We start from the raw sequence: 27,969 nt of genomic DNA, 5'->3' as shown, positions 1-27,969 counted from the left end.
ATTAAAATAAAATAAAATGTAAAACTCCATTCCTCAATTACATTAGCCACATTTCAAGTGCCCAGTAACCACATGTGGTTATTGAAAAGCTCAGATATAGAACTTTTCCACCATTGCAGAAAGTTCTATTGCACAGCTGTATAGTGGTATTGTGGATCCATTGTTGATCCAGTGGTATTGTTGACCTTATGTGTTGTTACAGTATCTTATTTTATTTGGGAACACTTTTCAACTTATTCTTCTAAATTTCTAGGAAGAGCAGTTGCTTTTACCCAAACTTCTGGTTTATTTTCTGCAACAGTATTACCCTGATTCTCTTCCTAAAGATGAAAGATGAAAGATGATTCTCTTCCTAAAGATCTTCCTAAAGATGAAAGCAGGAAGGGCCAATATATCCCTGATGGTTGCTACTCCCACACTCACCATGGCAGACATCACTAATCAATCACAGCACTCTTTGCTGTTCCCTGAACTATTGCTGTTTTTGAAACTGACATCTTCGTGCCTTGCTCTTCTCTGGTTCCTGAGATGGAATAGGATGCAGTGGCAGGAAAAGAGGTGTCTTCCCCATGTGTGCTCCCCAGGGGAGGGCCTTGATCCCACCTCCTGAGAGTAGTTCTCCAGTCATTCTCCTCCATGGCCTTCTATGGCCCCACTCAGGGAGGCCTGTCTTTTCTGTTTCATTATTCTTATTGCACTATCTGAAGAGGACATCTTTTTCAGCCTACTTCCTTCCCCATAGAAGGTTGGGGGCCTAAGGATCACTAGGGGTCATTTTAAATCTCAAACAGTTGAGGTCTTTTGCAGGCCATACTAGTGGGCGTTTTGGGCACAATACTTTTCTGAAATGTGAGTTGTCTTCCTATTTCATTCAGCTCCACATGCCATAGCCACACCACAGTCATTTCCTAGACATGCCTCTCTGTCCGGCGTAATGGCTGGCACCTTGCACTTATGAGGCCTCTGTGAGGGAACCACACTTTTGGTCTCCTGTACCGAACCATGCTTCTCACACTGAAAGAATGTACTGGGCACCATCTTGACTGGCCCTCGCTATAGAGTTGAGTTCTTTTTTGTCTCACACAAATTTCTTGAGGTATATTTACATACTGTACAATTACCCATTGTAAGTGTACAATTCAATGATTTTAGTAAGTTCATAGTTGTGCAACCATCACCACCATTAAATTATGGAACATTTCCACCACCTGGAAAAGTTCCCTCCTACCCATTTATAGTCAAGTCCCCATCCTGACCCCAACCTTAGCGATCACTTTTCTGACTCTATAAATTAGCCTTTTCTAGACATTCAGGATAAATGGAATCATCTTTTGCATCTAGCTTCTTTCACTTAGCTAGATGTTTTTGAAATTCATACATGTTGTAGCATGTGTCAATAGTTTGTTCTTTTTAATTGCTGAATAGTTTTCCATTTTATATGTATATCACTTTTTGCTGATCTGCTCCACAGGCAATAGACATTTATGTTGTTTTCAAGTTTGGAGCCATTGATGAATAAGGTTGCTATAAACATTTGAATTTATGTCTTTGTGTGGACATATGTTTTCATTTCTCTTGGGAAGTTTCCCTAGGAGTAGAATTTCTGGGTCTTTTGATAAGATTATGTTTAAGTTTTTAGGAAATTGCCAAATGATTTTTCTACAGGTAGTATACTATCTTATATTCCACCTAGCAATGGATGAGGGTTCCCATTTCTCTATACCACAAAGCTGAGTTTGAATTAGCCTTTGTTACTCAAAGACCTTCTCAGTTTTCCTTTCATTGATTAGTAATGAGAATAGGTTGGGTCTTCCTCAATTTCTGCACTCTCCCTATTCCTTTTCATTCCACTGTAAATTGCCTAATTCTCTATAAAACTCTTTTCTTTCTTATGAAATGCAGCTAATAGCAACCAAAGCATGCTATTAACATTCTGACTCTCCATCTCTCCACTCAAAGCCATAGTTCATTCAGTTTATCATCTGCCTTCCAAGTTAATGCAGGCAATATTTTTACCAGGTACCTTATCACTGCGTAACATACATCACCTCCTTCCAGCCTTAATTAACAGTTTCCTTGACATCCACTGCCTTGTGCCCAAACACAATTTATTTTTGTTACAGTAGAACACTACTTCTGATAGCAATTTCTGTATTAGTCAGGATGAAGATATTGTGCTCTGGTAACAAATAGCCCCAAATCTCAGAGACTTATAACAATAGCAGTTTTTATCCTCCTTATTCATGCCACGTATCCATCCTGATCAGCCATATCTCTGCTCCACATCATATTTACTCTAGAATCCAGGGTGATAGAGTCACCGCATTCTGGAATGTTGCTTGTCTTTTGGTAAAAGGAAAAGAGGGCATGTGAATCATGCACTAACTCTTAAAGCTTCCTCTCACATTTAATTAGTCATAGCAGGTGAAGTGGCCAGTCCTAACATTAATGGGACAGAGACAGATAATCTTCCTGAGGGAAAGGCAGCAAATATTGTGAACAGTAGTATCATTTACCACATTATGCTTTTTTTTTTTTTTTTTAAATATCCTGGAGACTCTGGCAAAGAAAGAAACAGCTGCCTCTATGTGGTAGTTTTGCCCAGAGCTGCTCACAGCTAGAGTAAGACAGGGTGTCCTTTCAAAATACCTTATAGACCTAGGCCTTTGATCTTCATGGTGGTTGGCCCTGGACCTGTGGCTTTGATACACAGAATTATTATATGTTATTCCTCTGTCTCTACCAGCCCCATGTGTTAGGTTCACGGAAAGATCTGATTGGATGGACTGTCATTTCTAGGGGGTGCCTGCGTGGCTCAGTTGGTTAAGGGTCTGACTCTCGATTTCTGCTCAGGTCATGATCTCATGGTTCATGAGATCAAGCCCCATGTCAGGCTCACATTAACAGCGTGGAGCCTGCTTGAGATTCTCTCTCTCTCTCTCTCTCTCTCTCTGCCCTTCCCCTGTTCACTCTCTCTCTCTTTCAAAATAAAGAAATGAACATTAAAGAAATACTTTACAGACCTAGGCCTTTGATCTTCAAGGTGGTTGACCCCAGTCCTAGGACTTTAATACACAGAATTATTACATGTCATTCCTCTGTCTCTGCCAGCCCTATGTGTTGGGTTCAGGGAGAAATTTGATTGGATGGACTTTCATTTCTAGAGTTTTCCATTCAACGTCCAAAGTCCTCTGAAACATTCATAAATCCATTTTTTTCTTGATCTCCAGCTTAAATGGACCCATTTATGTTTTTTTTTTTTTCTTCCCAGCTGTCTTTTGGGGAGACATTGCCTTGGACGAAGAGGACCTGAAGTTATTTCATATTGACAAAGCCAGAGACTGGATCAAGCAGTCAGTAGAGGAAAGGGGACATAGCACAGGTAAGTACTGTGTCCCCTACTTTTCTTTCTCTGGGGAGAGGGGTCAGGGACTCCAGCAAGGGTAGATGTGGACCATGAGACATCAGTATCTGACCTGTCAGTCCCATGCACACCTGTTTGTGGAAAACCAGAGGGACGCTCTTTCTGCCCTACAGGCTATGGAGCCAGAGCCTCCGATCTGCTGATCCTTGTAAGAGAACATCCATTTGCCTTTTTATCTGAAGGTTCAGACTCCAGCTCAGAGGGTTCAGACTTGAGCTCAGTGTGGGTTCTCAGGACTTTAGCCTCAGGGTCCAGCACTTCCCAGACTGGAGAGAATTACTGCATGGGCTCCATTTAGGGCATGTTTGTTGATGATGCTCCTAATGCTTAGCACTGGGGGGAGATGTTTGCCCGTGGGGTGCTGTGCTCTTCTTTTGCAGACAAACCAGGAAATACAATGGGGCTTCTGACGTTGGTACTCTTCTCCCTCCTTGCCTCCACCCTCGGGTGAATAGTAGGGGGACTATGTCTTGAGTTCTCAGTCGCCCTGCCCACTGGGCTCAGATGCCTCAGCTCCGGCGAATCCCCATTCTGAAAAGCAGCAGAAGGGGAGGCTGTGCTGTGAGGCTGATGGGCCGGTGTGGCTCACGATGGCTTGCTATTTGGTGACCAGGACTCACACATGCCTGTTGCCAAACGACCTCTGCTACTTGCAGCCCCTCCTCCCACCCTCTTTCCTTTCTCTTGAGACTTTTTAACACTTACTGTGGTAAGAACCAAGGGGTTTACTCTCTTGACAAATTTTTAAGTGTACAAACTGTATTATAAACTATGGGCCCAGTGTGGTATGGCAGATCTTCAGAACTTATTTATCTTGTATAACTGAAGCTTTGTACCCTTTTCGGGAGGCACCTGCCATGGCCAAATGCAGTGCTGGAAAAACAGGAGTAAGATGTGACTCCTGCCTTCAAGGAAACCATTCATGCCAGGCAGACAGGGTTTAGACTTGGACAAGCTGTCCAACATCTCCAAGGCTCAGTTTTCCTATCTGCAAAATGGGGATGAAACCGGCACTCACTCCACAGGGGGTTGGGAGGATGGAGTCCAGGGTAATGCACCAGCCTGGTGCCTGGCACATAGCAAGTTCTCAGGCAATGGCAGATATGATCACTGAGGTGCTCCCAGTCTAGTGGAATGAGGCTGTCAGATAAATAGATGAAGGGCGGTTCCTCACGGCAAGTGCTCTGACGAACCAAGAGCAGTGGGAAGAGACAAGAGTGAGGGGAAGAAGCCTACCCAGCTGAGCCGGGAAAGGCATTGTGGGAATGGGAACTCTTGCATTATGTCTTTAAGGATGAGTATGAGTTCCTGAAGTCAAGAATTGAGAAGAGACATTTCGGGCAGTGGGGAAGCCATGTGGGGAGTATGAGAGGGCTTATCTCTACTCTGGGAATAGCGGTAAGGTGTGACTCCCTGGAGGGTGGCTCTTTGGGGTAGGCTGTGGTAGACAGATGCGCCTGGAAAGGGTGGCCAGGGTAGATGGTGAGGATGCCTGTCAGAGGGGTGGGTAGAAATGTGCCCAGAGTAAGGGGGCAACTCCCATGGCTCAAATATGAGCAACTACTGGGACTGGCCAAGTCCAAGCTCCTGCCAGGGGCTGGGGGAGGAGGGGACCCAGGCTCCCCATCTGTCTGAATTTTAAGTGGACTTTTACAAACCAAATTATTTTTCACACCAATTTACACAACCTTAATCGGGCTCTCACAAAAGGAAGCATCTCCATAATTCTACCACTGCAACTAACCAGTTCTTACCTGGAGGCCTAGAGAAGTTGACCTCATTGTCATCTCTGTGTGGTTAAAATTTTTTAAACTTCTTTTTGCAATATTGCTTAAAAATAGTAAATTCACATGTCTCAAATACACAGGATTGTGAACTTTTACATATGTCCACATAAACGCCACCCAGACCAAGGCATGGAACATTTCCAGAACCATGGACGCTCCCTCATGCCCCCTCCCAGTCAGTACCCATCCCACTCTCCTGGCCTCTGTCACACGGACTTATTGTACCTGCATAAATAGAGTCACACAGCATGCGTTGTTTGTGTCTGTCTTATTTCACTCAGCTTTTTGACCTTGTTGCGTGAAGCAGTTTGTCTCTCATTGTTGCGTGTGGTATTCTCTTGTGTGACCGAATGCTAGTGAAGTCATCCTTCTGTTGACAGACATTTAGACAGGTCACAGTTTTGGGCTGTGATCCGTAAAGCTGCTGCTGACATTCTTAGACATATGTTAGGATGGACGCAAGCACTGGTACGCACGGGGCAAGCACGAGTGGGATTGCTGGGTCTCGTGGTACGTAAGCTTTAGTAGATACTGTCTGTTTTCCAAAGTGCTTGCACCAATGCACACTCTGTGTGGTACATACTGACTTGGAAAGCAGGAGCGGTGACCATGCAAGATCCAGGAGGACCCTGGAGCTGGAGCTGTTTGGCTTGGGGACCCTTCTCACACACTCTGGGCCAGCACAGCAGTTACTTGATGCTTGTCCACGAACACAAATGCTCAGGGTCACCCCTATCGGTGATCCTTTGTGGTCCTGGGGGGACCTGCCATGGCACAGCGTGGGGGCCCAGCCTTGGCAGATGTGAGTGGGAGACCCCAGAGAGAGTCCGGGAGTGGCCAGCCACCGTGTGGGCCAGCTCCTGGAGAGTTGCCTGCCTGGAAGGTTGCCTACGATGCTCAGTGCAGGGAAGCCTGGAAACCCTGCCTTCACCTCTCTCATAGCACTCCCCAAGGCCAGCATGGTCAGCCTCCTGGTCTAAGAACTTGGATCTTCTCTTTCCTTCTTCCCTGTGACCTCAGAGAAGTAGAGTCCACATCAAATTTGCCTTCCGATCCCTCGAAGGTGGCCCAGTCCCTTGTACCTAGAAGGCACTGGTCAACATGGGTGAGAGAGGAAGAAGGAAGAGGGCTGTGGAGATCAGCAGATCCTGGAACCATCTCCTAGGGGCTTAGACGATCAAGAGCTCCAAAAGGGCTTTGCTTCCAGACAGGTGGTTAAAGCACCGACTACAGTCATGGGCTTTGGGGTCAGACCATCTGGGCTTGGATTTTTGAGCTGGGTCTCAGTTTCTTCATCTATAAAATAGGAATAGTAATGCTGCAAGGACAAAAAGAATATGTATGAAGTGCTTAGCACAGTGCCTGGCTAATAATAAGAGCTCAATAAATATCAAATCTGCCACCTCTTCATTATTAGTAGTAATAGTATTTACAGAAAGCCCACTGACCTGGACGGTGTAGGGCTAAAATGGAGAGTGGGGAAACTTTGCAATGTACTGGAGGGAACTTTGGCAGCTTGGGTTTGAGGCCTTTGAAACATGTACCTACCTAGTGTTTCCTCCTTCCCAAGCTTGGAATTTTTTTTTTTTTTCTGTGTGTTTTTATGGGAAAGTGATTTTTATCCTGATCTCTTTTCTCTGCGGGCCAATAGTACTTTGCAACTATCTAGAATAGTTGTTTTATTTTCAGAATGGGAATACTTTTTATTGTTTTTGCTGATTAAACCAATACTGCCAGTTGTTTGGAAAAAAAAAATTCCAATAGCTCAAAATTATAGAAAATAGAAAGTAAAAATCTCCTGTTCTCTCAGCTCCAGGGATCCGTGCTGTTATCAGTTTGCTGGATTACTTCCAGCCTTGCCAGGCTCAGGCCATGTGCGTATAGGTATTTTTAAAACCTAGAAAGGATTTTTCTCAACACCGTCTTGTGCAGCCTGTGTATTTCATTTAACACCACCTCATAGACATCTTTTCACGCGGTACATTGTGGTCTAATCACATTTAATGTGCAACTCTGCCACCATTCATCAAGCTAATCCTGTACAGATGGGCATGAAGATTGTTTCCCTCTTTTTTCTGGTAATTTTTTCCTATTAGAAACAATGAGGCTGTGAACAACTTTGTGCATAGATCCTTAAACATTTGCTTTGATTAAAAAACTAACTAAATAAAAACGAACCACACTTTCACTCCGTCTTCCTGCTTCCAAATGTGCAAAAAGATGTATTCTTAGATTTAGGTTATTTCATTTCCAAGCTTTGGTTAGTGTTCCTGTGTTTTAGGGGAGGGAAGGAGGTTTGAGGGGAGGGGCGCTGAATCCCTGGAGGGGATCAGAGCAGGGAGGGTTCGGAACCTTGCAGTGTAACCCCAGAAGGCTTCTTTCCCTGGTTCATCCTGTGAATTTGGAGCTGTTCTCTTGGCTACAGAATGAAACCGTATCTTTGCCCTAGAAGTGACCAAGTTGGCCTCATTCTCTAGATGTGCCCAGTGTCCTAAATTCAGTGAGTGGCAGAACCGGGGTCGGAACCAGGCTTCCCAACTCCCAGGCCAGGGAGTCCTCCCCTGTACCTCCAGGCGTCCTCCCCTGCACCCACCTGTTGGCCGTGTTGCCAGTCAGAAGGAACAGAGAGCAGCAGAGGTGTGTGTAATCAATCATTCCTTTGCCATCACTTGGAAGGTAGGCTGGAGCCTCTATGGGCCAAAGGGTGAGCAAAGACCTTGTGCCTGGGTTGGTTTAGGAGCCCAATGAGAGTGCTGCACTGGCCACAGAAGAGAGCTGCTGAGGACCCTGGGACCCCCAGCCAGGAGCCCCCTCGCTGTTTGCTTAAAGCAGTCAGTCTCCCTGCCTCTAGTCCCTCCTTCCCCATCCTGCTTCCAGGTGATCTTCCTGGCCCTGACCTTGCAACCACCAAACAAGGGTCCCCCAAACTCATGTCTACGTGGAATCTCAGAATGTGACCTTATTTGGAAACAGAGGACTTGCAGACGTAATTAATTAAGGGTCTTGGGATGAGAGCTAAATGCAGTGACTGGCGTCTTTATAAGAGGAGGGGAGCACACAGACGCAGAGGAGGCCGTGTGAAGAGGACCGCAGAGACCGGAGTGAAGCATCTACAGGCCAGGGAGCACCACAGAGCTGTCACCCGTTAGCCAGAGGCGAGGCAGGATTCTTCCCTAGAGCCTGCAGAGGGAGCATGGCTCAGCCAACACCTTGACTTCAGGCTTCTAGCCTCCGGGACTGGGAGGGAATGGATTTCTGCTGTCTTAAGCCACACACTTTGTGGTAGTTTGTTATAGCAGTCCCAGGAAATTAACACAACTGCGGTGCTGAAGACCCTTCGTGGCTCCCTGTCACCCAGCAGAAACATTCCTTAGTCTGACCTTCGTCTGGGCCCTCCACACTCTGTCTACCACCTGTGTATCCAGCCCCCTGCCCTCTCCTTGTCCTCCAGCCAAACATAATGACATTGTCTGCACAAGCCCTCGGTTTCCCTCCTTTCAGCCTTCTGTCCCAGCTATGCCCTCTACCCCACATCCCCATTCTGCAGAGAAAGAAAGGAAGGCCCCGAGAAAGCCAGTGACTCCTCCAGGGCCCTCCAACTGGTGTGCTTTCGCGACTCGGCATGGCCGCCAGTTTGGGAGGCCACCTGGGTTGACGGTGCTGTTAAAATCAGCCCGTGTTGTGCTTGGGATTGAAAGAGCTCTATTTTCTCGCCGTTTTCAGACAGGCCCCTGCCTCTGCCACGGGAGCTGCCGGAGGAAGCGGCAGCAGCGTCTTGGATGTGTGCGGGGCAAGGAGGCAAGAGTGCATTCTGCAGGGAGAGAAAGTCCTTCTGTGTGCATTTCATTTGCAGAAAGAAGAATGGGAGCTCTGAGCAGGCATGGGCCAAGCTGTTCCATGAATGGGACCCTTGAATTAACATTGCAGAGTTTCCTAAAGCTGCTAATCGGATTAGCTGTGTACTGAAGGAAGTACTTAGCGGGACACACACACTCTCCGGCCCTCCTGCATCTTCTTCCATGTGATGGTGCAAGCCTGATGGCCCCGTTTCTGAGTTCCGAGACACCTCTCCTGCTAACCACACAAGGTGGAGGGCGGTGTGGTCGATGTTTTGGACTTTTGTTTGTTTGTATCTTCCCAGGGAGCCAGTGTTGCGCATTCTCATCTTCGCAAATATCTGGGAACCTGGAGAGGAAGTATCGCCTTGCATTATCTCCATCCGGATAGTGGATCTGATTTCTTGGTCTTTGTAAGGAGGACTCGGAAAGGGGAAATGGTTGTGATGACTTATTGGCTCTGATGGAAGCTGATGTTCCCGCCTTGTCTATTCTGAGCCACTGGGCCATGTCCAGCTCTATTTAAGAAACCATCCTTCCTCTAAATCCTCGGTTCCTAAACCCCTGCCATCTGTGTGAGTGTCTGCATGAGCCCAGGAGTTTGAGCCCCTGACTTCAAAAGAATGAAACAGCAGGAGTGAAACATGGGTTTGGATAACTTGCCTCCCCTCTCTGGGCCTCCTCTCTGAACCCTGAGGGCCCACCCACCTGGCAGACCCTTCAGCTCCTAGACTTAGTGGCACATGTTACCGTACCGTAGCTTTAAACTCTGGTGTTTCAGGCCAGAGAAAAGAGGGGGTGCAAAGGCCATTGGGCATCGAGGGACACAATTAGGCATCCAAGGCTAATGCATACCCATGAGATGCCCACATGTACTCTGAGGCTTTCTGGGCTCATAGAGTTTCTGGGTTCATAGGGTTTCTTTCTCTCCTTGCCTTCCAAGGTTTGAAGCTCTCAAAGGAGACCCAACATGTCTCTACTCCCAACACATTTTTAGCTTCGAGGCTCTTGAGAGAGCTTGTGGGTGGGGTTGTTTTAAGCAGCCCCATCGACAGGCTGTGATTTTCAGCCTCCATTCCTGTGGAGACATTCCCTAAACTTTGTAGACATGGCTTCACCATCTCATTGATTTTCTTTATTGGAGGTGGGAGTGTCCAGATAAGAAGTGGGGCAGTGGGTGGCTCCCTGTGACATCTTGTAGAGGAGACAATATTCTGAGTAATGGATGAATGCCAGGTTAAACTCTTGCTGGGGCAGTGAATTGGATTCAAGTCTGTCTCCCAGCATCATGCAATGCCAAATGCTGTCTTAGCAAAATCTGGTGGCCTCTGCTCCTGGTGCCACTACTGATTCAGAAAGCTGAAGAGGGACAAGAGGCTGTCAGGGAGCAATCTTTTTTTATTATTTTTTTATTTTTTTAATTTACATCCAAATTAGGTAGCATCTAGTGCACCAATGATTTCAGGAGTAGATTCCTTAGTGCCCCTTACCCATTTAGCCCATCCCCCTTCCCACAGCCCCTCCAGTAACCCTCAGTTTGTTCTCCATATTTATGAGTCTCTTCTGTTTTGTCCCCCCTCCCTGTTTTTATATTATTTTTGTTTCCCTTCCTTTATGTTCGTCTGCTTTGTCTCTTAAAGTCCTCATATGAGTGAAGTCATATGATATTTGTCTTTCTCTGACTAATTTCACTTAGCATAATACCCTCCAGTTCCATCCACGTAGATGCAAATGGCAAGATTTCATTCTTTTTGATTGCTGAGTAATATTCCATTGTATGTGTATACCACATCTTCTTTATCAATTCATCCATCAATGGACATTTGGGCTCTTTCCATACTTTGGCTATTGTTGATAATGCTGCTTTAAACATGGGGGTGCATGTGTCCCTTCGAAACAGCACACCTGTATCCCTTGGATAAATGCCTAGGAGTGCAATTGCTGGGTCGTAGGATAGTTCTATTTTGAATTTTTTGAGGAACCTCCATCCTCTTTTCCAGAGTGGCCGCACCAGCTTGCATTGCCACCAACAATGCAAAAGAGATCCTCTTTCTCCGCATCCTCACCAACATCTGTTGTTGCCTGAGTTGTTAATGTTAGCCATTCTGACAGGTGCAAGGTGGTATCTCATTGTGGTTTTGATTTATATTTCTGTCAGAGAGCAATCTACTCATCATCTCCACCGTCTCCTCCAGAGCTTTGAAGGAAGGAGTGCCCAGAGGATAAGGTCTTGGTGACCTCTTTTCTCTAAGTATATTGTACTTGACATTTTTGGGGTCCATAGACCTCTTTGAGAGTCTGATGAATATTATGAGCACTTCTCTGAGAAAAAAAGGACACACACGCACACACACAATTTTGCTTGGAATTTCAAGAGATTTAACTACTCCATGGATCCCAAGTTATGAAGCTCTTGTCCATGGTCTCCCTTTTCTGAGTGCTTCCGCACTCTTGGAAAGGTTCTCCTCATGTGGACACCCGGGCCCCGGCAGGACTGCAGTGCAGAGAGGCTTGGATGGTGGAGTCAGGCAGGCCTGGGTTTGCCTCTCTGGCTCCATATTGATTAGCTGGGGAATTTAGGGTGACTCGTTCCCTATATGTAAAACAGGATATTAATGCCTGTCTTGCAGGGGCATTGAGAAGTGGGATAGGTAAAGCATTTATGCCAGGGTCTGACACCTGGGAAGCACCTGATAAATAATAGCCGCCATGGCCACACCAGTGCTGGCTCCTCTGTCTTCTCTTCTCTCTGGCCCACCTCTTTGTCTCAGACTCCACACTGCCAAATGCCCTAAATTCTTTTTTGTTGCTGTGCGTACTCCGCAGCACCTCCCTGGGGTCTCTGGAGCTGGGCCAGCACCACTGTGATCTGAGCAGGTCCTTGGGTTTAGACCCTACCCACCCAATTCCCTAGCCTTCCCTGGTCGTTCTGAGTCAAACTCCAGGATCACGAAGTTAGCCAGAGAGAGATCTGAAAGTGGATTAGGTGCTGATTCTTCTCTAAGAACAACAAAAAGAATAATACTAGCTAGCATTTGCTGTTGGCCGAGTACGTCGCGCATACTTTAAATACGTGATCTCAGTTAACCTTCGCACAACACTTCTATGTGGTGGGTACTGTCGCCAAAGATATAAAAGGTAATGTTCAGAGGTAGGTAACGAACACAACCAATTACAGGCAGAGCCAAGATTAGGACTTAACTCTAATGTCAAAGGCCCTACCTTTGCCCTCTATGCTCCATTGCTTCTAGAAATACCTGCTGGCATCAGCATCACTGCCGACACTGTCCCCTTGAGCTAGAGAGACTTGGTCTCCCCATCACCTCCCTTGAGAGGTGATGAAGAAAGATGTGGAAGAGTTCCATGCGCTTAGGGGGCTACACCTCATCATGCCCTCCGTTGACTCAGGTCGCATTCAGTGTGTGCCTTGCTACATCCCCCAGCCTATCGCAGCCATGACTTGTCTTTGGTCTTGGCTCATCCTTTTTCATTCCAGCATCAGGCTAGACACATGAAAGATGCCAGACAAACACTTATGGTCTGTGGATGGGGCTATGAGCCTCAGGAGTGCTTGGTGGCCTCCGTTCTTTCCTGCTCCTCTGCTCCCCCCAAGAGGCCAGTTGGGGTTAGGACTGTTTGCTTGAATGCAGGATGCCTCAGACTCCAGCTGGGAGTGGGGACCAGCAATGAAAGAAATGCTTAGGGGGTGGCACCCTCAGGCTGAGCAAGCCCTGATCACCTTGCAGGAAATGTCTGAAAAAGGCATCCTTTAGCCAAGTGGTCAATAGGTTATCTTTCCCAGGCCCTTCACATAGATTCCCAGATGGAAAATGCAGTCCTTAGGTCTTTTCCATGCCAGAGAGGGAGTGCCAGCATTCCTGCTCACTCCTCCAGGGCTCCTTTCATCCTTTCTTCCCCCAGACCTGCAGCCCCGACCCCAGCTGACTGCTCCAATCATCTCTGCCCTCCTATGAGAATTCTTCTTGGCTCCCGTGGTGGAGACCTTGATCTTTACTTGCTGAACTCCTGTTCTGGCATGTATCCGCTTCACAGCTCTGCTGACCCTTTGACACCAACTGTCCCTCCCTCTTTCCTTCCTTCAGATAACAGATGTTAATCGGGTCCTCTTCTGTGCTCAGCACCAAGGATACAGCAGTACCCACTTTCTATCTTGCCATTCAAGAGATGGAGTTTTGGTGATGGATGTGATTATGGTCATGCTTTGGAGTGTGGGAGGAATGGGGCAGCCTGGAGGGCAGTACCTGGGATCAAAAGCCCCTGCTGGTATGGGGCGGCCACCAACCTCCCAGAGGAGGTGTGGTCCAGTAGGCAGAACCCCCACCTAGAGGGAAGGCCCCAGGTGACAGTTGTCATCCAGGCAGGAGTTGGTGTTGGGGGTCCAACCTGGAGCACAGGGCCTGCCAGGGGGCAGAGCAGGGCCACTGGGTGGGCCAGGGCAGAGACCAAGGCAAATAGCATTGGAGGGACCTTTAGTAGAACTCATGGGGAGTTCCAGTTTTATGCTGTGAGCTCAAGAGAACAAGGCAAGGACCCCTGAACCTTCTGGGGTGTGGGTGTTAGGGAGGGCCTATAAGCTGGAGACTTGGCATGAAGACACGGGTCAGAAATTAAGCAGGAGCACACAGATCCAAACTGGGTCAAAGGTGAAGTGCTGTGGAGACCCTCCAGTGTTGAGTCTATACTCCCTATATCTCCCCAACCTAGGACTGGGCTGGCCACAGCGTTGGGGCAGGCTCAGCCCGCAGACCGCAGCTGACAGCCGGTAGGGGAGAAGGACAGTGGGGCGGGAACTGGACAAGGCCTGGCAGCTATTCTGCCCATAAACTCTTCAATTTAGGAAGATGATTTGAGATGATAAAGAGGCATCTGATAAAATGCACATCTGTTCTTTCGGAAGGAAAAAAGAATGCAACATAAGGATTCTATCATCTCATTCCCTGGGGCCTCATTCAGAGGCTGACTTATACCTTGGGTTGAAGCCAGAGTTCACTGTGGACTTGAAGTGTTAGGAAAAGTAAATTCACCTTTAGGTTGATTTTTGTTATGACTGCATTTCTCAGAATTTGGGGAAACTGGGCTGGGAGTCCACTTGGAGCCCGAGCTGGGTGAGTGAGGGGCGGTGAGCACCCTCAGGGATTCATCCAGGGAGCTGTAATCCTGGGCCCCTCATGGACCTCGAATCCGGGAGCCTGAGTCAAAATTGGGAGATAAGCTGGAGAAGCCCGGACAGACAGGATTTAGTACGTGGCATTGTAGGCAAAGTTCTCTCCGTTTCAACATACAGAATCCCACTCAAGATAGCTCAAGTGAAGAATTTACTTAAGAATATATTCTCTGGGCCACCAACACACAGAAGCTGGGGAGAGCCGGCCTCTTGGGGACTGGACTAGGAATTGGAGAGAGAGGAGCAAAGCTGGCCTCTCTTCTCAGGGATCATAAAATATCTCATTTTTGCTTTTGCCTCTTCTTACACCTGACCCATCATGGCATGGCCACCGTGCCTGAGTTCCCATCATGATCCTCAACTCGAGCGTCCCCTGCTGGGTGCCCGCAGTACCTCCCTAGGTGGGGGTACTGTGGAAATCCTAAGCGTGGAAGGAATCTCTTGGGGGAGAGAGTATAACATGAGTTGACCACGGGTCTGACCACAGAACCCCGGGGAGGTAAGAGGAGGAGACTTAGTTATGATGGAGGCAGGTGGCAGGTCTGTGTCTGTGGCTCCAGAGAAGAATGAGTGATGGAGCAGCCTTTGGTTTGAAGAGCTGACTGGTGAGTGAAGACCCCCCCAGGCATGGAGGTGTGGAAGCAGTCCCTTTCAGGTTAACTTGGTCTTGGGGCCAAGCCTGGGGACCTCACACCCACTTTGCCATTTCTGTTATTTCCATGGGAAAATACTTTATGAGTTCCCATCAGCCATCTTAATACATGGAATTCGGGAACACAGTCTTCTGAGAGCCAGGGACTGCCTGTGTCAGATGAGGACCCAGTCGTTGCCTCCCAGTTTTGGCCGACAGAAAGATAATGCCTTACCTCTCCGGTTCTTCTTAGTCTGATTCCACTTTCACTGCCCTTTAACTGTGTATGTTTTCATTTGTATTTATTGAATGGAATTCTCTGTTTCCTGTTTTTAACTTAAATATTAGTTGATCTCTAAGGCAGAATGAAATGCAATAAACCATACTTAAAGCAATCTTACCTACGCTGCCTTCCAGTCAGTTGTTCTAATATCAGTGGCCTAGGTATAAAAAATACTCCTCACCGTGACTTAAGAGAACCCTGTGGTGAATCCTTTTTGATGAATTAAAGGATGCTTTTACCCAGTAAGTAATCACCCCCTAAATATTTTAGTTTTCTTAATGCTAAGCACCTTTGCTTTTGTATCTCTTGGCCTCTTCTAAATGTGTGCATTTTGGTACAGATGGAGACAGACCTGTGTCACAAATGCAGTTTACTACTCAAGTATTTTCTTCCTGGGCATGGTGATGAACTCATTTGTTCTTGGACAAAACCAGTGCCCCAGCCCTTCAGAGTTACCCACTGCACGACACACAGACCTTGGCCATGTCACTTCACTTCATGGGACATCCCTTTTCTTATCTGTAAAGGCTCTTTTCTTATCTATAAAAGCTCTAAGCTTCCTGAGGGCCAAGAATGAGTCTCCTGGTTCTTTTGCCAAAGATAATCTATAAATGTGTGGAGACTAAATGTGTGGTTTCTGCTACATGCACAGCTAATTAGAGAACCACCGTATCTTTGGCTTCTCCTTCATTTGATACCTCATGGAACTTCAGAATGTTCTACTTAAATTGCATCTAACCTGGACCATCCAGGGGCCCTCCAACGGGCTCCCATACAGATTGGCAGAAATCTGGCAGTGGCCCCCTTTGCCCTATCTTAGAAAATGACAACAAACAGTGATAGGAGAGAGAAAGGAAAGCTGAGGCTGTCTTACAAGCATCAGTGACAAGTGGGCCCCACCCTGCGAGCTGGAGATGCAGCTTGAGGGGCAGCAGGAGATCCCGCCGGTGTGAGTCTGGGATGAGACTCCTCTCCCCCTTCCATTGTGCTAACCTGCGGCTGATGTGTGGGATGGCTGGAGCAGAGTCACATTTCTTCTGGGGCTGTTCACATCGAGGTCTGCGGGTCATTACATCTGTGGCTTCCAAGGAGGTCCAGAGAGAGGAGGTGACGATGATGGTAGAGTTGCCAGTGGAATCTCACCCTGCGTTCTTCTGGTCATCTCCTTTCCCTTTGGTGTCATTTAATGAGCTGTTTGCCCGCAAACTGTGAGAGAAAAGCCGTGCTGGTCTGGGCGCTGAGCCTCTAACTCGCTTCCATTGGTCCTTGCTTTCTGCTTCCCGCGTTCTCTGCCAGCCTCCTGCACCCCTAGCCCTGGGCTGCTGTTGCCTGAGGAAAGAGATCCTGTCTTTCCTGACACTGGCACCCCCTAGAGGCATGGCTTTCCCATTCTCTCTGCAGCCCAGAGGCCCTAAGCGGTCAGCCCACCAGCCAAATCTGGTCTGCAGATGTGTTTTGTTTGTTTTGTAGTGCTCACAGTTTTAAACTTACTGCCAACATTTTAAAAAATCAGATTTCTCATAAAAATCCAGAACTCTGGCTTCTCTTGAGAAGTTGGGAGATCTGGCCATGCTGGTCCAGCATTTCCACATGGCAACAATCAATGGAGTTGCATAATGATGGGTTGAACTCTGGGGGGGCACGTGCCCTGCAGTTGGCCACAGACCCCACTACCCCTATTTATCTCTCATACCCAGCCTCTTTCACTCCAATGTGTTGCTTGCCTGGCCTCCTAGCTCCAGGCATCTGAGTTTGCATGTCAGGCCAGTGGGGAAAGGACACCATCTTTGGACCCTAAATCAGGTCCCATGGCACTGGCCATGCGGCTTCTCTCTTCTCTGTCAAGGGAGGAGGGTCAGAACGTCAACTACCACCTGGTCATCTGACAGAAGATCCTTCTTCTGGAGGCTCTCTTCTTCTCTTCCTTGAACTTTCAGTCTCTGGCACCTCCTTGTAATACAGCATGCCATGTCCTGGGCTCTGCATGGCACTGGGGAAAAAAGCCCAGAAAAGGCAAACAGGGTACTCAGTGTGTTGGGGGGGGGGGGGGGGTTAGTTTATGGCCCAGCAAATGCATTGGCATCGGAACAGATTCTTTTTGAGCTAGTGAATCAGTGCGACAGGACCATTCATAGATATTAACCTCTCTGAAACAAAGGGGCCATCACGGTTCACTGACGTGGGGCCATCACCCAGAAAAACTCTAGTCACTTTAACCTCTGTTTACCTATATTATCTTTTTAAGGTGGAGCCCTTGCTCTGCAGTTTTCCTTGAATTGAGCTGACTTCTGTCCAGAAAGGTCAAAGATAGGCTATGGAATTCCGTGACCCTCTTTCTGCTTCTCTCCTCCAGGTCTTTGGAGACAGTTTGGGTTGGTCTTCCTTTCTTTGATTTCCTGAGTTCCTTGCTACTGTTTCTGTGACCCAATTCATGGGGCTTGCCCTTGGAGATTACCATTACAGACTATCATCTGTAAATCTTGATTGGTCATTTGGTCATCTGTGCAAAGGCCATGTGGTAAAACCCTTCTAAGATTTTCTATGAGGACACGTGCGCCTCTTCTGAAGAACTTTTTACTGCATAGTGAGAATCCTAACCCTTGAGTCCAGGTGGCCTTTTCTTCATTATCTGGGGGTTTCCCTTCATTCTTTTCTCCTGTCACACAAGGAGACAAAGACCAAAGACTCAAGGTTAGATCCTCCCAGCTCTGTTGCATACCAGCTGGTGACCACAGATCAAGGGCTTTACCTCATCGAGCCTCAGTTTCCTCATCTGTAAAATGGGGACAACAATAGCAATAACAATAACCTTGGCCCACACAGGTGCAGTGAATATTGGCTGGGATAATATACGCAAACATTAGCCAACCCAGTTCAGTCCAACTCAGATGCACATATTTGTTAAGCATCTGTTACAAACACTGCACGGTGGAAATATACAGGATATTGTCTGTGTCCTCAGGGAGTTAAGTGTCTTATTAGGGAAAACAGCCTTGGTTCACAAATACTATGGGCATGGTATGATCGGGCCCAGGAGCTTCTTGAAAGGAAGGCTTACCTCCGGTCTCTTTTTCTATCTCTGGCCCTTGGTACAATGCCTGGCACAGAGAGGTGCCCCATAAGAGTTTGTTAAATGAGGGAACAAATGAACGAATGAATGAGTAAAAGGCCACGAGGGAGATGTAAATGAAGCACAGAGAAGGAGGATGCCTTTGTGAAAGAAGTAGAGTTGGGCCTCGAAGGATTTGGGCTAGGGCTGTAGCTGGAAGGGTTGTGCATTGCAGGTGGAAGGCAGAGCCTGAATGCAGTCATAGGAGGGGGAGCTTAGCAGCAAGAACCAAGGGGTTCAGGGTGGCTGGCAGGTGGGGGAGAGAAGCTGGAAGGACACATTGGGATCACACTCTGGTGGGACTTGGGCTGAGGGCTTAGGACACTCTCTCGTAAGCTGTCCTCTTTCCTGCCCCAGGGCCCGCAAAGTCTTTGCCCCTCCCCATCTGCCTTTCCCTCAGGCTCCACCACCCCTTCTCTGGTTCGCACCCAAATGGCTGAATCTTTTCCTTTTCTCCCAGCCGGGGCTGTGAGCTCTTTGACTGAGCCACCCAGGCATCCCTCCCTCTCCCCCTAATTTCCGAATAATAATCTCAACACCGTCTACTTCATATTCTTTCCTGGTCGTTTGGGGATGTTTCCTCTATCACATAGTGTGTGTTTTTGTAAGTAGTGTTAGTGTTTGCGCCTTGTTCATCTATATATCTTCTTATGTTAGTTCCTTTATGTATTTTAATATTTGGTGAGCTGCATCCTTCCCCCTTGCCCTTGCTCTTTGTGTTTTAGAAATGTCTTGGATAACCTCCCTTGTTTATTCTTCTAGGTGAATGTATGTAAGGGTCACTTTCCTACAAAACTCCAAGAGGATCCCAACAAAATCTTCTTAGAATTTGAGTCATGGTTGCATTAAACCCATAACTTCATTTGGAGAAACTGACACATTTATATTACTTACTCAATCCACCCAGGAACATGGAATGTGTCTTCTTCACTTACTATTATTTTTACAAATTGCAATAAAATGTGTAATTCTCCTATTGTAGTTATACACATTTCCTGTTAGAGTTACCCCAAATCTCTTACGTTGACCGTTCTGGTGGCTTGTCCGTAATGCTTTTTTCCGCTGGCATATTTCAGCATGATGACCACGAAAGGGAGTGCCTTTATCACATCTCAGAGAAGACGAAGGCTTTCCTCCACCCCCCTTCTCATATCCAGCTGCACCCTGAACAATGATTGTGCCATCACCTAAAGAGCTCACCTAGGCACTCTCTTCTCCATTGCTGTGGCCCGCCCACTTCAGGATGTCGTCACTTCTTGCTGGGAGACCAACCTCAATGTCCAGTGTGTTCTTTCCTCCCTTCCTCCCTCTGTTCCAGGCCCATCCCAGGCCTGGGGTTACGTCACTGAAGAAGTTGGAGCTTTGTGTTTTAGAGAGTGTCATGGATGCAGACAGTTAACATGCAAACACAGAAAAAAGATCATTGCTGATAATGTTCAGTGAGCCCTGAAAGAAATAAATGGGGACCGGAGGAGGTTCTTCCACAAACTTCCTTTTATGCATTCAGCTTATAAGCCCAAAGATTGGCCCTCAGCATCTCAAAGAAGGATTTAATTGGTGCCCCATAATGCTCTTCGGTTCTTGCTGCCTCACCAGCAGCCCCGAACACTGTGGATCTGAATTTCTACCCCCATGCCTCTCTAGTGCCCCACTGCTGTCACACCTGACCACTCCCTGCTTTAGAAGCACACCTCTTCAGAAGCTTCTAGAAATCTATGTATAGGAGAAGCCTTAAATAGCCCTTTATTATAGAGGCCATCAGTGGAGGCACATGGGCTTAAGATTGCATCTGGGTTTTGCCTCTTACTATCTGGGTTTTATGAAGGAGGGTGAGTTGTTTAGAGTCAGTAGTAATAGTCGTAATAGTAGTAACAGCTAACTCAGTGAGTGCCGATTTGGGGCCAGGCATTGTTCTATGCCTTGCACGTATTATCCCTCTTAATCTTTATAACAACCCTATGAGGTGAATCCTCCTTCTGTGGATGAGGCCACTGAAGGAGAAAGAGGTTAAATGACTTGTTTGAAGTCCCACAGCTAGTCAGTAGCGAAGCTAAGACTTTGCCGGTAAGCACTCTGACTCTGGACCTTGCACCGTAGGGTCCGTCTAGCAAACCACCTGATTTGCCTGAACCTCAGATACACCGAGATCAGGTTGGTAGTAGGTAGGCTGTTACATTTGTGCTCCCTTGACAAACCTCACCTGGCACAGTCATTTGCTGGTACCATCGTCTCCTTCGGTGACTCTGGGCTCAGCCCAAAGCGACTTGCTTTGGCCAATGGGGAACTAGAAAGCATGATGTAAGCGGAGGCTTTTACAAAGCACTGGCACGTTGGGACTCATCGTTTTGGAAGGCTGCCTCTTGGAAGCATTCTGCGGTTAGGAAGCCCAAGGGGGCTGTGTGTAGAGGCCGCATGGAAGAGAGCCAAGGCCCCAGACTTATGGCTCCACGTGAGCCATTGTAGCCATCCCTCAGCCATTTGAGCTATCCCAACTAAGACCCCAGACACTGTGGAGCAGACAAGCCAGCGCCATTTGTTCTTTGCTGCCATTCTTGGCCCACAGAATCAGAAGCAAGCATAAAATGGTTATTTTAAGCCATTCAGTTGAGAGGGATAGTTTGTTATGCAGCAATAAGTGATGGAAACAGCCTTCGAAGAAGCCAAGGCCAGGCTGGGTATGAAAGGTGTGGGCCAAGTGACAAGAGTGCCTGGAGTCCAGGCTCAGGAAAGCGCTGGAAGTTTGAAGCCAGGTGAGCAACAGGTACTTCTGCTTTGAGGACACACCTAAGGAAGAGATCTTTTGAGAACACAGGTACTTCTCTTTGAGAAGAGATCTGGCATGGCCGTAACAATAATCAGGGACCAGGAAAAATGCAGGTGCAGGCATTCAAGATAGGGGGAGGGTCCAATGCCAAGCAAAATGGATGTTTGACTGGAGGCTCTGGGAAGGCAGCACTCAAATCTGCATGATTAAGAAGCCTCCCATGAGCTTCTGCCTGGGGCAGGAGCAAATTGTGAGGCCTCACCAGCCAGTGCTTGGACACAGGTGGGAGCCAGGTAACTGGCTGGAGAAGGGAGGGCCAGACCTCAGAATTGCCCACCCAACACTGTCTCAGGGAAGGTTCTGACAGGCCCTCTCACCTTCTCAGCCATGAGGTTTCCTGGCCTCCATCTTGCCAAGGTGTGGACTCATTACTTTTTCTTTCCATGGTCAGAACAGAGAAAAATGACGGGACCACAACTTTTCCATCTGCATAAACACGGCTATGTTTCTTGCATTCCCAGTGGAGAAAGGTTTTCCGGGCAGCCGCCTGTGTGTGTGTGCGTTATGTGTGTATATGTGTGTGTGCGTGTGCACTACAAAGTGCAGAGCACGTGTTCATAGGTGAGTATGTGCTGTAATCTTTTTTTTTTTTTTTTTTTTTGGAAATCCCTTTATTTCCTGATTGTAAAAGTAATCTGTTGAGCGCAATTTGGAAATTACACAAAGTATGTAAGAAAATAAAATTCACCCCCAAATTGCCAACCAGAGATAATCACAATGGGTATTGTGGGTATGTCCACCCAGCACTTCCCTCCCATCTTTTTTGAATCTGCTTTTTCAGAAAAGACGGGATCATACCCAGTTCTATTGGAATCACCCTGGGCATTATTTCCTTATCTGTGTTTTGACTTAACGATATGACCATTTTTCCCAGCTGGTAAACTTCCTTCTAAAACAGTTTATGAGGTTACATAGTGTTCCCTTTATATAATATTTCACTTTAGCCCCCGCCTCCCGTTGAGGGGTATAGTTATTACAATCTTTATTATAAAAATGTTGAGATGAATAGTCTTTGTCTTTACGGCCAATCAGTTCCTTAGTGCCAATATCTAGAAGTCATATTATTGGGTCAAAGTCATCTTACTGCCTATTTTGGTACACCTTGCTAAATTACCTCATAAAATGTTGCCAATTTATATTCCTCCTCCACCAGCAGTGTATAAGGATTCCCTTTTTATTATACACTTGCTGATATTAAATCATTTCATTAACACATGTTGGCAATGATCTTTTAACTCATTTTCCCTTTCCCTTCTGTAGCATTTGAAATTTGGCATAGATATAAAATGTACTTGGCACTGAATTGCTTAGGATTACACATTGATTACCATAGTGGTTGACTAGTTCATTCCTAAATCAGCCTGTCGAGGGGGCTTGGCCTCTTTTTTTTTTTTTTTTCTAATGAATAATTAAAACCTCAGCTCAGCAGGTGTTTCTTGCACTGACGGAGAGGAGGTGTGCAGATACTTCACCCGTCTGCCTTGCCTGAGATGCTCGCTGATACCGCACTTGTACAGGTGTGGGGTAGAGGGCACGGGTTAGGAGCATGGATTCTGGAGTCAGACAGGCCAGACTTGGAATGCAAATTCAGTCACTTACCAGCTGGGTGACCTCGAACAACTTACTCATGACCCTTCATTTTCTCTTCTGTAAAAGAGGAATAATATTACTTATTCATGGGATTGCTGTGCATATTACATATGACCAAAGGGCATGGCAAAGTAAGACTGCTTAAGACATAGCTGTGAGGATAACACTCCAAAGCCCTGTACAAGCTGGCTGTGCGTTCCTCAGGCACCAGTGCCCGCCATGGTGCCCTCAGCCCTGGCTCCGGCCACGCGGCACTCACTTTCCTTCCCCAGGACATTGTCACTTGCTGGGTTTTTGTTTGTTTACTTGTTTTTGCTTTTTTGGTTTTGTTTTGCCTGTTTTGCTAGAATACTGTCCCTAGATGGATGTCCCCTTTTCATCATTTAGGGTCTCAGGCCAAATGCCATCTGCTCAGAGAGGCCTCCCCTGGGCTCCCATCCCCCCACTGCTCTTTCTTAAAACTGTTGTAATTTCTTCGAAGAGCATAATCCTGCTGTGCAAACGATCTCATTGTTTATTGTTGATTTTTATCCTCTGCGCCAGAGCCATGAAGGCACCATAAAGGTAGGTCCTGTGTGTCCTGTGTTCAGGAACTCGGCACAGTGCTACCCCAAGCAGACATTCAACCAATGTTTATTGAGTTACTGAGTTATTGAGTTACTAGTAATGAAGTGGTTTGTAGGAGCTTGTGCTGGAGATTTTTTTTTTTATTAGAATAAAGCAATGCGGATGCATGATAGGTTTACCTCTGGCAGGCCAGAGCTGTAAATACAGGTGTCTTCAAAGTGAGTAAATGGACAGCAGAGGTAGTCCCGGCCCGGTTACTTTAGAGTGTGATGTATACGAAAGGATTCGACACCAGACCATCTGGAGAGAATCTCAGTCTCTCTTCTCAATGGCTGTGTCATCAGTGATATCTTACCTGCTCTAAGCCTCAGTTACCCTGCGTGTAAAATGGGAACGATATCCACCTCAGAGGGTTAGCTTGAGGATGAAACAGGTTAAGGTAGGTGTGTACCTGCAAACAGTCAACACTTTAAAAATGGTAGTTATTCTGGTGTTTAAGAAAACCAAGGACTAAAAAATGTTAGGCTCTACAAATGAGGGATAGAAGGAATAATTGATATAAAGCTTTACTTATAATTAGCATATTAATGAATATTAATTCATAGTCACTATGCATGAGCATATATTCAGTAGAGCAATATTGATCTATGGAACAAGACTGTCCTCTTGGGCTTTGGACAAGCCCATCTCTTTCTGCCTAGATGTCTTTGGATGTATATAGTTAATATTTCATTAATTATGGTGGAGGAGTGTTGTGTATACATCAATGTCTCATATGATGCATATAATTAAGCTACTTTTTGTTGGGAACGGAAGAAAATTGGGCTTTTCCAAAGAAAAGCAGCTTGCTCCCAAAGTTGCTAACAGATTGCTTCTTAATTGAACTTGGGAGGTGAATTATATGGTGAATTAGAAAAAAGAACAACTCTGAATTTAGTGAATTGTTCCATAAAGGAAACTGTGGGATTGAATTGCAAATGCTGGATAGAAACATTTCAGCCTGGCCCCATGCATCATGGGCCGTTGACCTCTGCTGTGTTTCAGTGAGAGCGTGAACAGGCCTGTAGCTCTCTTTTCAAGGCCTGGAGGGCATTCTTTCCCAGAGACCAGCTGTAAGCCTGGGTTTCTTATGCAAAGGAGACGTTTGAATAAGCCCCTGTGACTAATGAAATCTACAAGGTCTTTGCATATCCTCTCACTAAAGAGGTAATTAACCAAAGATCAAATATGAGCATTTATACATATTTTTTTCCAAATATTTTTTGTCTTGCGATTACACCCAAGGAAGAATATATCCCCACACCCTAAATGCCCCCTCCCCCATTGTCCCCAATCTTTGTGTCAGGCTGTATTTCTCTTCCCTGTTCTGTGGTACCCATGCCTGCAGTTCCAACCACAGTCACACCTGTCTTACTCATTTGCTAGCTTTTACTGAAAGAGAGCAACATTTCTCATTGATTTAGATGTGAGAAGCGACTTTTTAAATGTTTGATGTCTGTTTCCAGCCACACGTCTTTCATTACCGGCAAGCTTGGGGAGTAAGAGTTTAGTTGTGAGAAAATATCATGAAATGAGACTGCCTCTCACAGGTTCTCTGAGTAGTCACTCTCAACCTTGGCTGTACCTTAGAATCATCTGAAGAGCTTTTGAAAATCCCAAGGCCCAGCCCAGGCCCAGACTGGTTAAATAAGAAAGCCCCTGGTGGGTGGGACCCAGGCATCAGTATTTTTCTTCCTAAAACTTTTTTTTTTAACATTTATTCATTTTTGAGAGTGAGAGAGACAGAGCATGAGTGGAGGAGGGGCAGAGAGAGTGGGAGATACAGAATCAGAGGCAGGCTCCAGGCTCTGAGCTCTCAGCACAGAGCCCGACGTGGGGCTCGAACCTACGGACCACAAGATCATGACCTGAGCTGAAGTCAGATGCTCAACTGACTGAACCACCCAGGCGCGCCATCAGTATTTTTCTAAAAAGTTTCCCAGGTGATCCCAAATCGCACTGAAGGTTGAAAACCATTGTTCTGAGAATATCTGCTTTCCTCTCCCCATAAAAGCTGATGAAGACAAATTTTCCCATCAGTTAGGCTGCGTTAGAAATGATTGAGTCCTCTCTCTCTCTTTTTTAAATGTTTATTTATTTTTGAGGGAGAGAAACAGAGTGTGAGCAGGAGAGGGTCACAGAGAGAGAGAGGGAGACAGAATCTGAAGCGGGCTCCAGGCTCTGAGCGATCAGCACAGAGCCCAATGCGGGGCTCGAACTCATGAACAGTGAGATCAGACCTGAGCCGAAGTCGGATGCTTAACTGACTGAGCCACCCAGGTGTCCCGATTGAGTTCTCTTTTTAAGCACTGCCTACCTGACTTATCTATCCATCCATCTCATATTTTATTGAGTGTCTGCTATGTGCCAGGCACAGTGCTGGGTGTTCATTGTTGGACAAGACAAGATCCCTTTCTTTGAGATGCCAGAAACTAGAAACCAAACTGAGGGATCAGCTGAATGGACAGGAGGTGCTGATACCTTGTGGTAAGGGATGTGAATCAGCCCAGGCTGTGACTGCACAGAGCAGAGTGCTTGAAACTTGGGAGAAGCAGTGGGTCAGTGTCCCAGAAGAAGCAGTGTCCCTGCTGACACTTGAAGCACCAGTTGGATTTGGTGAAGACGTGGGTGTGGCTGAAGACAATAGAAATCAAGGTGCTGTAGGTAGCTTGGGGTGGCTGGGTAGGAGTGGGGAAAGTAGCAGCCTCAAGGCCCCGGGAGGAGGAGGCAGGCAGGGCCTTGTCACAGGGGCCAGGCAATCCTTTCAGGAGTTAGAACTCATCCCAAAGGCAGTGGGGAGCCTCAGGAAGGGTTTCATCAGGGGGAGTGGCCAAACCACATTATCTCCAGGTGGATCCCAGGCTTAGCTGTACTGGAAGCATGAGATTTGCTGCCCTTTTGAGAAAAAAAGACACTCTCTAGTCTCTTGCTGGTAAGGATGACAGAGGGGGGATTTGTGTTCTTAACTGCCCAGGGCTCCAAGCTCTCATAGGCCTCCTGGAAAATGCTGTGGGTCCCTTGGGGCCCTTCCCCAGGCTCTCCCAGGCACCCCACTTGTTCTTTCTGGTCCTGAGGCTGAGGGGAAGAAGCACAGGTTTGGGGGTCAGATTGGCCCCACCTCCAGCTATCACCATTGCTAACCATCTTCCTACCCTCAAGACAAGCAAGTCACTTCACCTCTTGGAGCCTTGTTTCCTCCTCTGTAAAGTGGGGATGTTTATGGTCCTTTTGTCATTGTGACTTTTTGAGGCTAGAATTACAAAACACAATACAAGAAACTCATTTAGCACTGTTCTCAGCGCATGGTCAGCTCCATAACTGCCACTTAGGAAACACTGATTCTTTCCCCCTCTATTTACCTGGGGGGGGGGGGGGGGGGAGGGGGCACCCGCTCTGCCCTCAACTCCAGGGCTGTTGCTCCTATTATAGCTCCAAGCACCTGGAGGCCAATGGATCAGAAGTCCTTGACCCCCGCCCTCCTCTGCCTGATGCAGAGCTGAATATCAGTCTCTCCTGGCTTTTGTTCCCTCATACACAGCCTACAGCTAACCTTGAACCCAGACTGTGCTTACAGGTTATTTTATTTATTTATTTATTTATTTATTTATTTATGGCCTCCCTCCACCCCTTTTGCAAGAGCCAAGCATGTCTAAACTTTCCATCCCTTCATGCTGGGGTAGTGCTATGTGGAATCTCCTTTCAAATGCCAGCCCCTGAGTCCCCCTCCTGACCACTACTAATAACCCCAGTCATATTCAAATTCGGTGCAGTTACAAAGCCCTTTTCGTGTCCCGGGGCTGTCATCTAGATCCCTCAGAATGAAAGCCAGATCCTCAAAATGCCCCCACATGAGCTAACCCTCCAGACCCTCCCCTGCCCGCTGGCCTCATTGCCTGCTACTCTGCCCCTCACAAATCATCCCGCCTCCCTACCGCCAAGCACACTCCCACCCCAGGGCCTTTGCCCCTGTTGCTTTTTCAATTTGGAATGTTCTTCCCCAGATTATCTGTGGACTCTCTCCTTCACTTTCCTCAGGCTTCTGCTTTTCTACCTCACATGAAACAACCCCTTGTCCCTAGTGCCCACTGTTCCCCTCACCCTCATTTATTTTCTTCACAGTGCTTATCGGCAACTGACTTAAATACTTAGTTGCCTATTTGTTTTTTTGTTTTCTCCCCTACCCTCCATCAGAATATAATTTCCGTGAGGTCAGGGTAGAGTTTGTTCCGTGTTGTATCCTGAGCAGCAGAAACAGCATCTGGCGTGTAGCAGGTGTCGGATAAATATTTGTTGAATGAGTTAGTGCCTAAACAAACCCATTACCTCATTTGGTCTTCAAAACAAACAGCCCATTTGATAGATGAAAAATACAAACGCCCAAGGTCTTATCCGCAGTTACGCAGTCAAGACTAAGCTAGTCCTAGATCTTTGGCTTCAGCCTCTTCTTCACTCCACACATGCCACATTCCTGTGCTGGCCAGTGATTTTCAAACCATCAGGATTTCCCCTGACCTTTAGCCCGAGAGGAAATGATATCGCAACTGGAAGAATACCCAGAGGGCTGGGAGCTGGCAGCGAATGCACCGGCAGCTGCAGGGAGTGTGTGAGTGGATTCCGAGTTGGCCAGAAAGGCAGCAGAATGAACAGGGCGAAGGCACACAAAAATGTCAGCGCACGTCTGGTCCACTGCCGGT

General features: G+C 47.0%; 1 protein-coding gene across 1 annotated transcript in view; it reads left to right on the top strand.

Annotated features, from left to right (window-relative positions):
* Positions 1 to 27,969, top strand: part of TLL2 (tolloid like 2) — a 125,038-nt gene that overhangs the window by 23,301 nt on the left and 73,768 nt on the right. The window contains exon 2 of the mRNA XM_058697317.1: positions 3,272 to 3,382. Coding sequence (XP_058553300.1) covers positions 3,272 to 3,382 — 111 coding nt within the window. The remainder of the gene's footprint in view (positions 1 to 3,271; positions 3,383 to 27,969) is intronic.

This window comes from Neofelis nebulosa, chromosome 13 (assembly GCF_028018385.1).
Source record: "Neofelis nebulosa isolate mNeoNeb1 chromosome 13, mNeoNeb1.pri, whole genome shotgun sequence".
Taxonomy (NCBI): Eukaryota; Metazoa; Chordata; class Mammalia; order Carnivora; family Felidae; genus Neofelis; species Neofelis nebulosa.
Note: the sequence above shows the minus strand (reverse complement) of the source record. Positions and strands in the feature narration are given on the sequence as shown.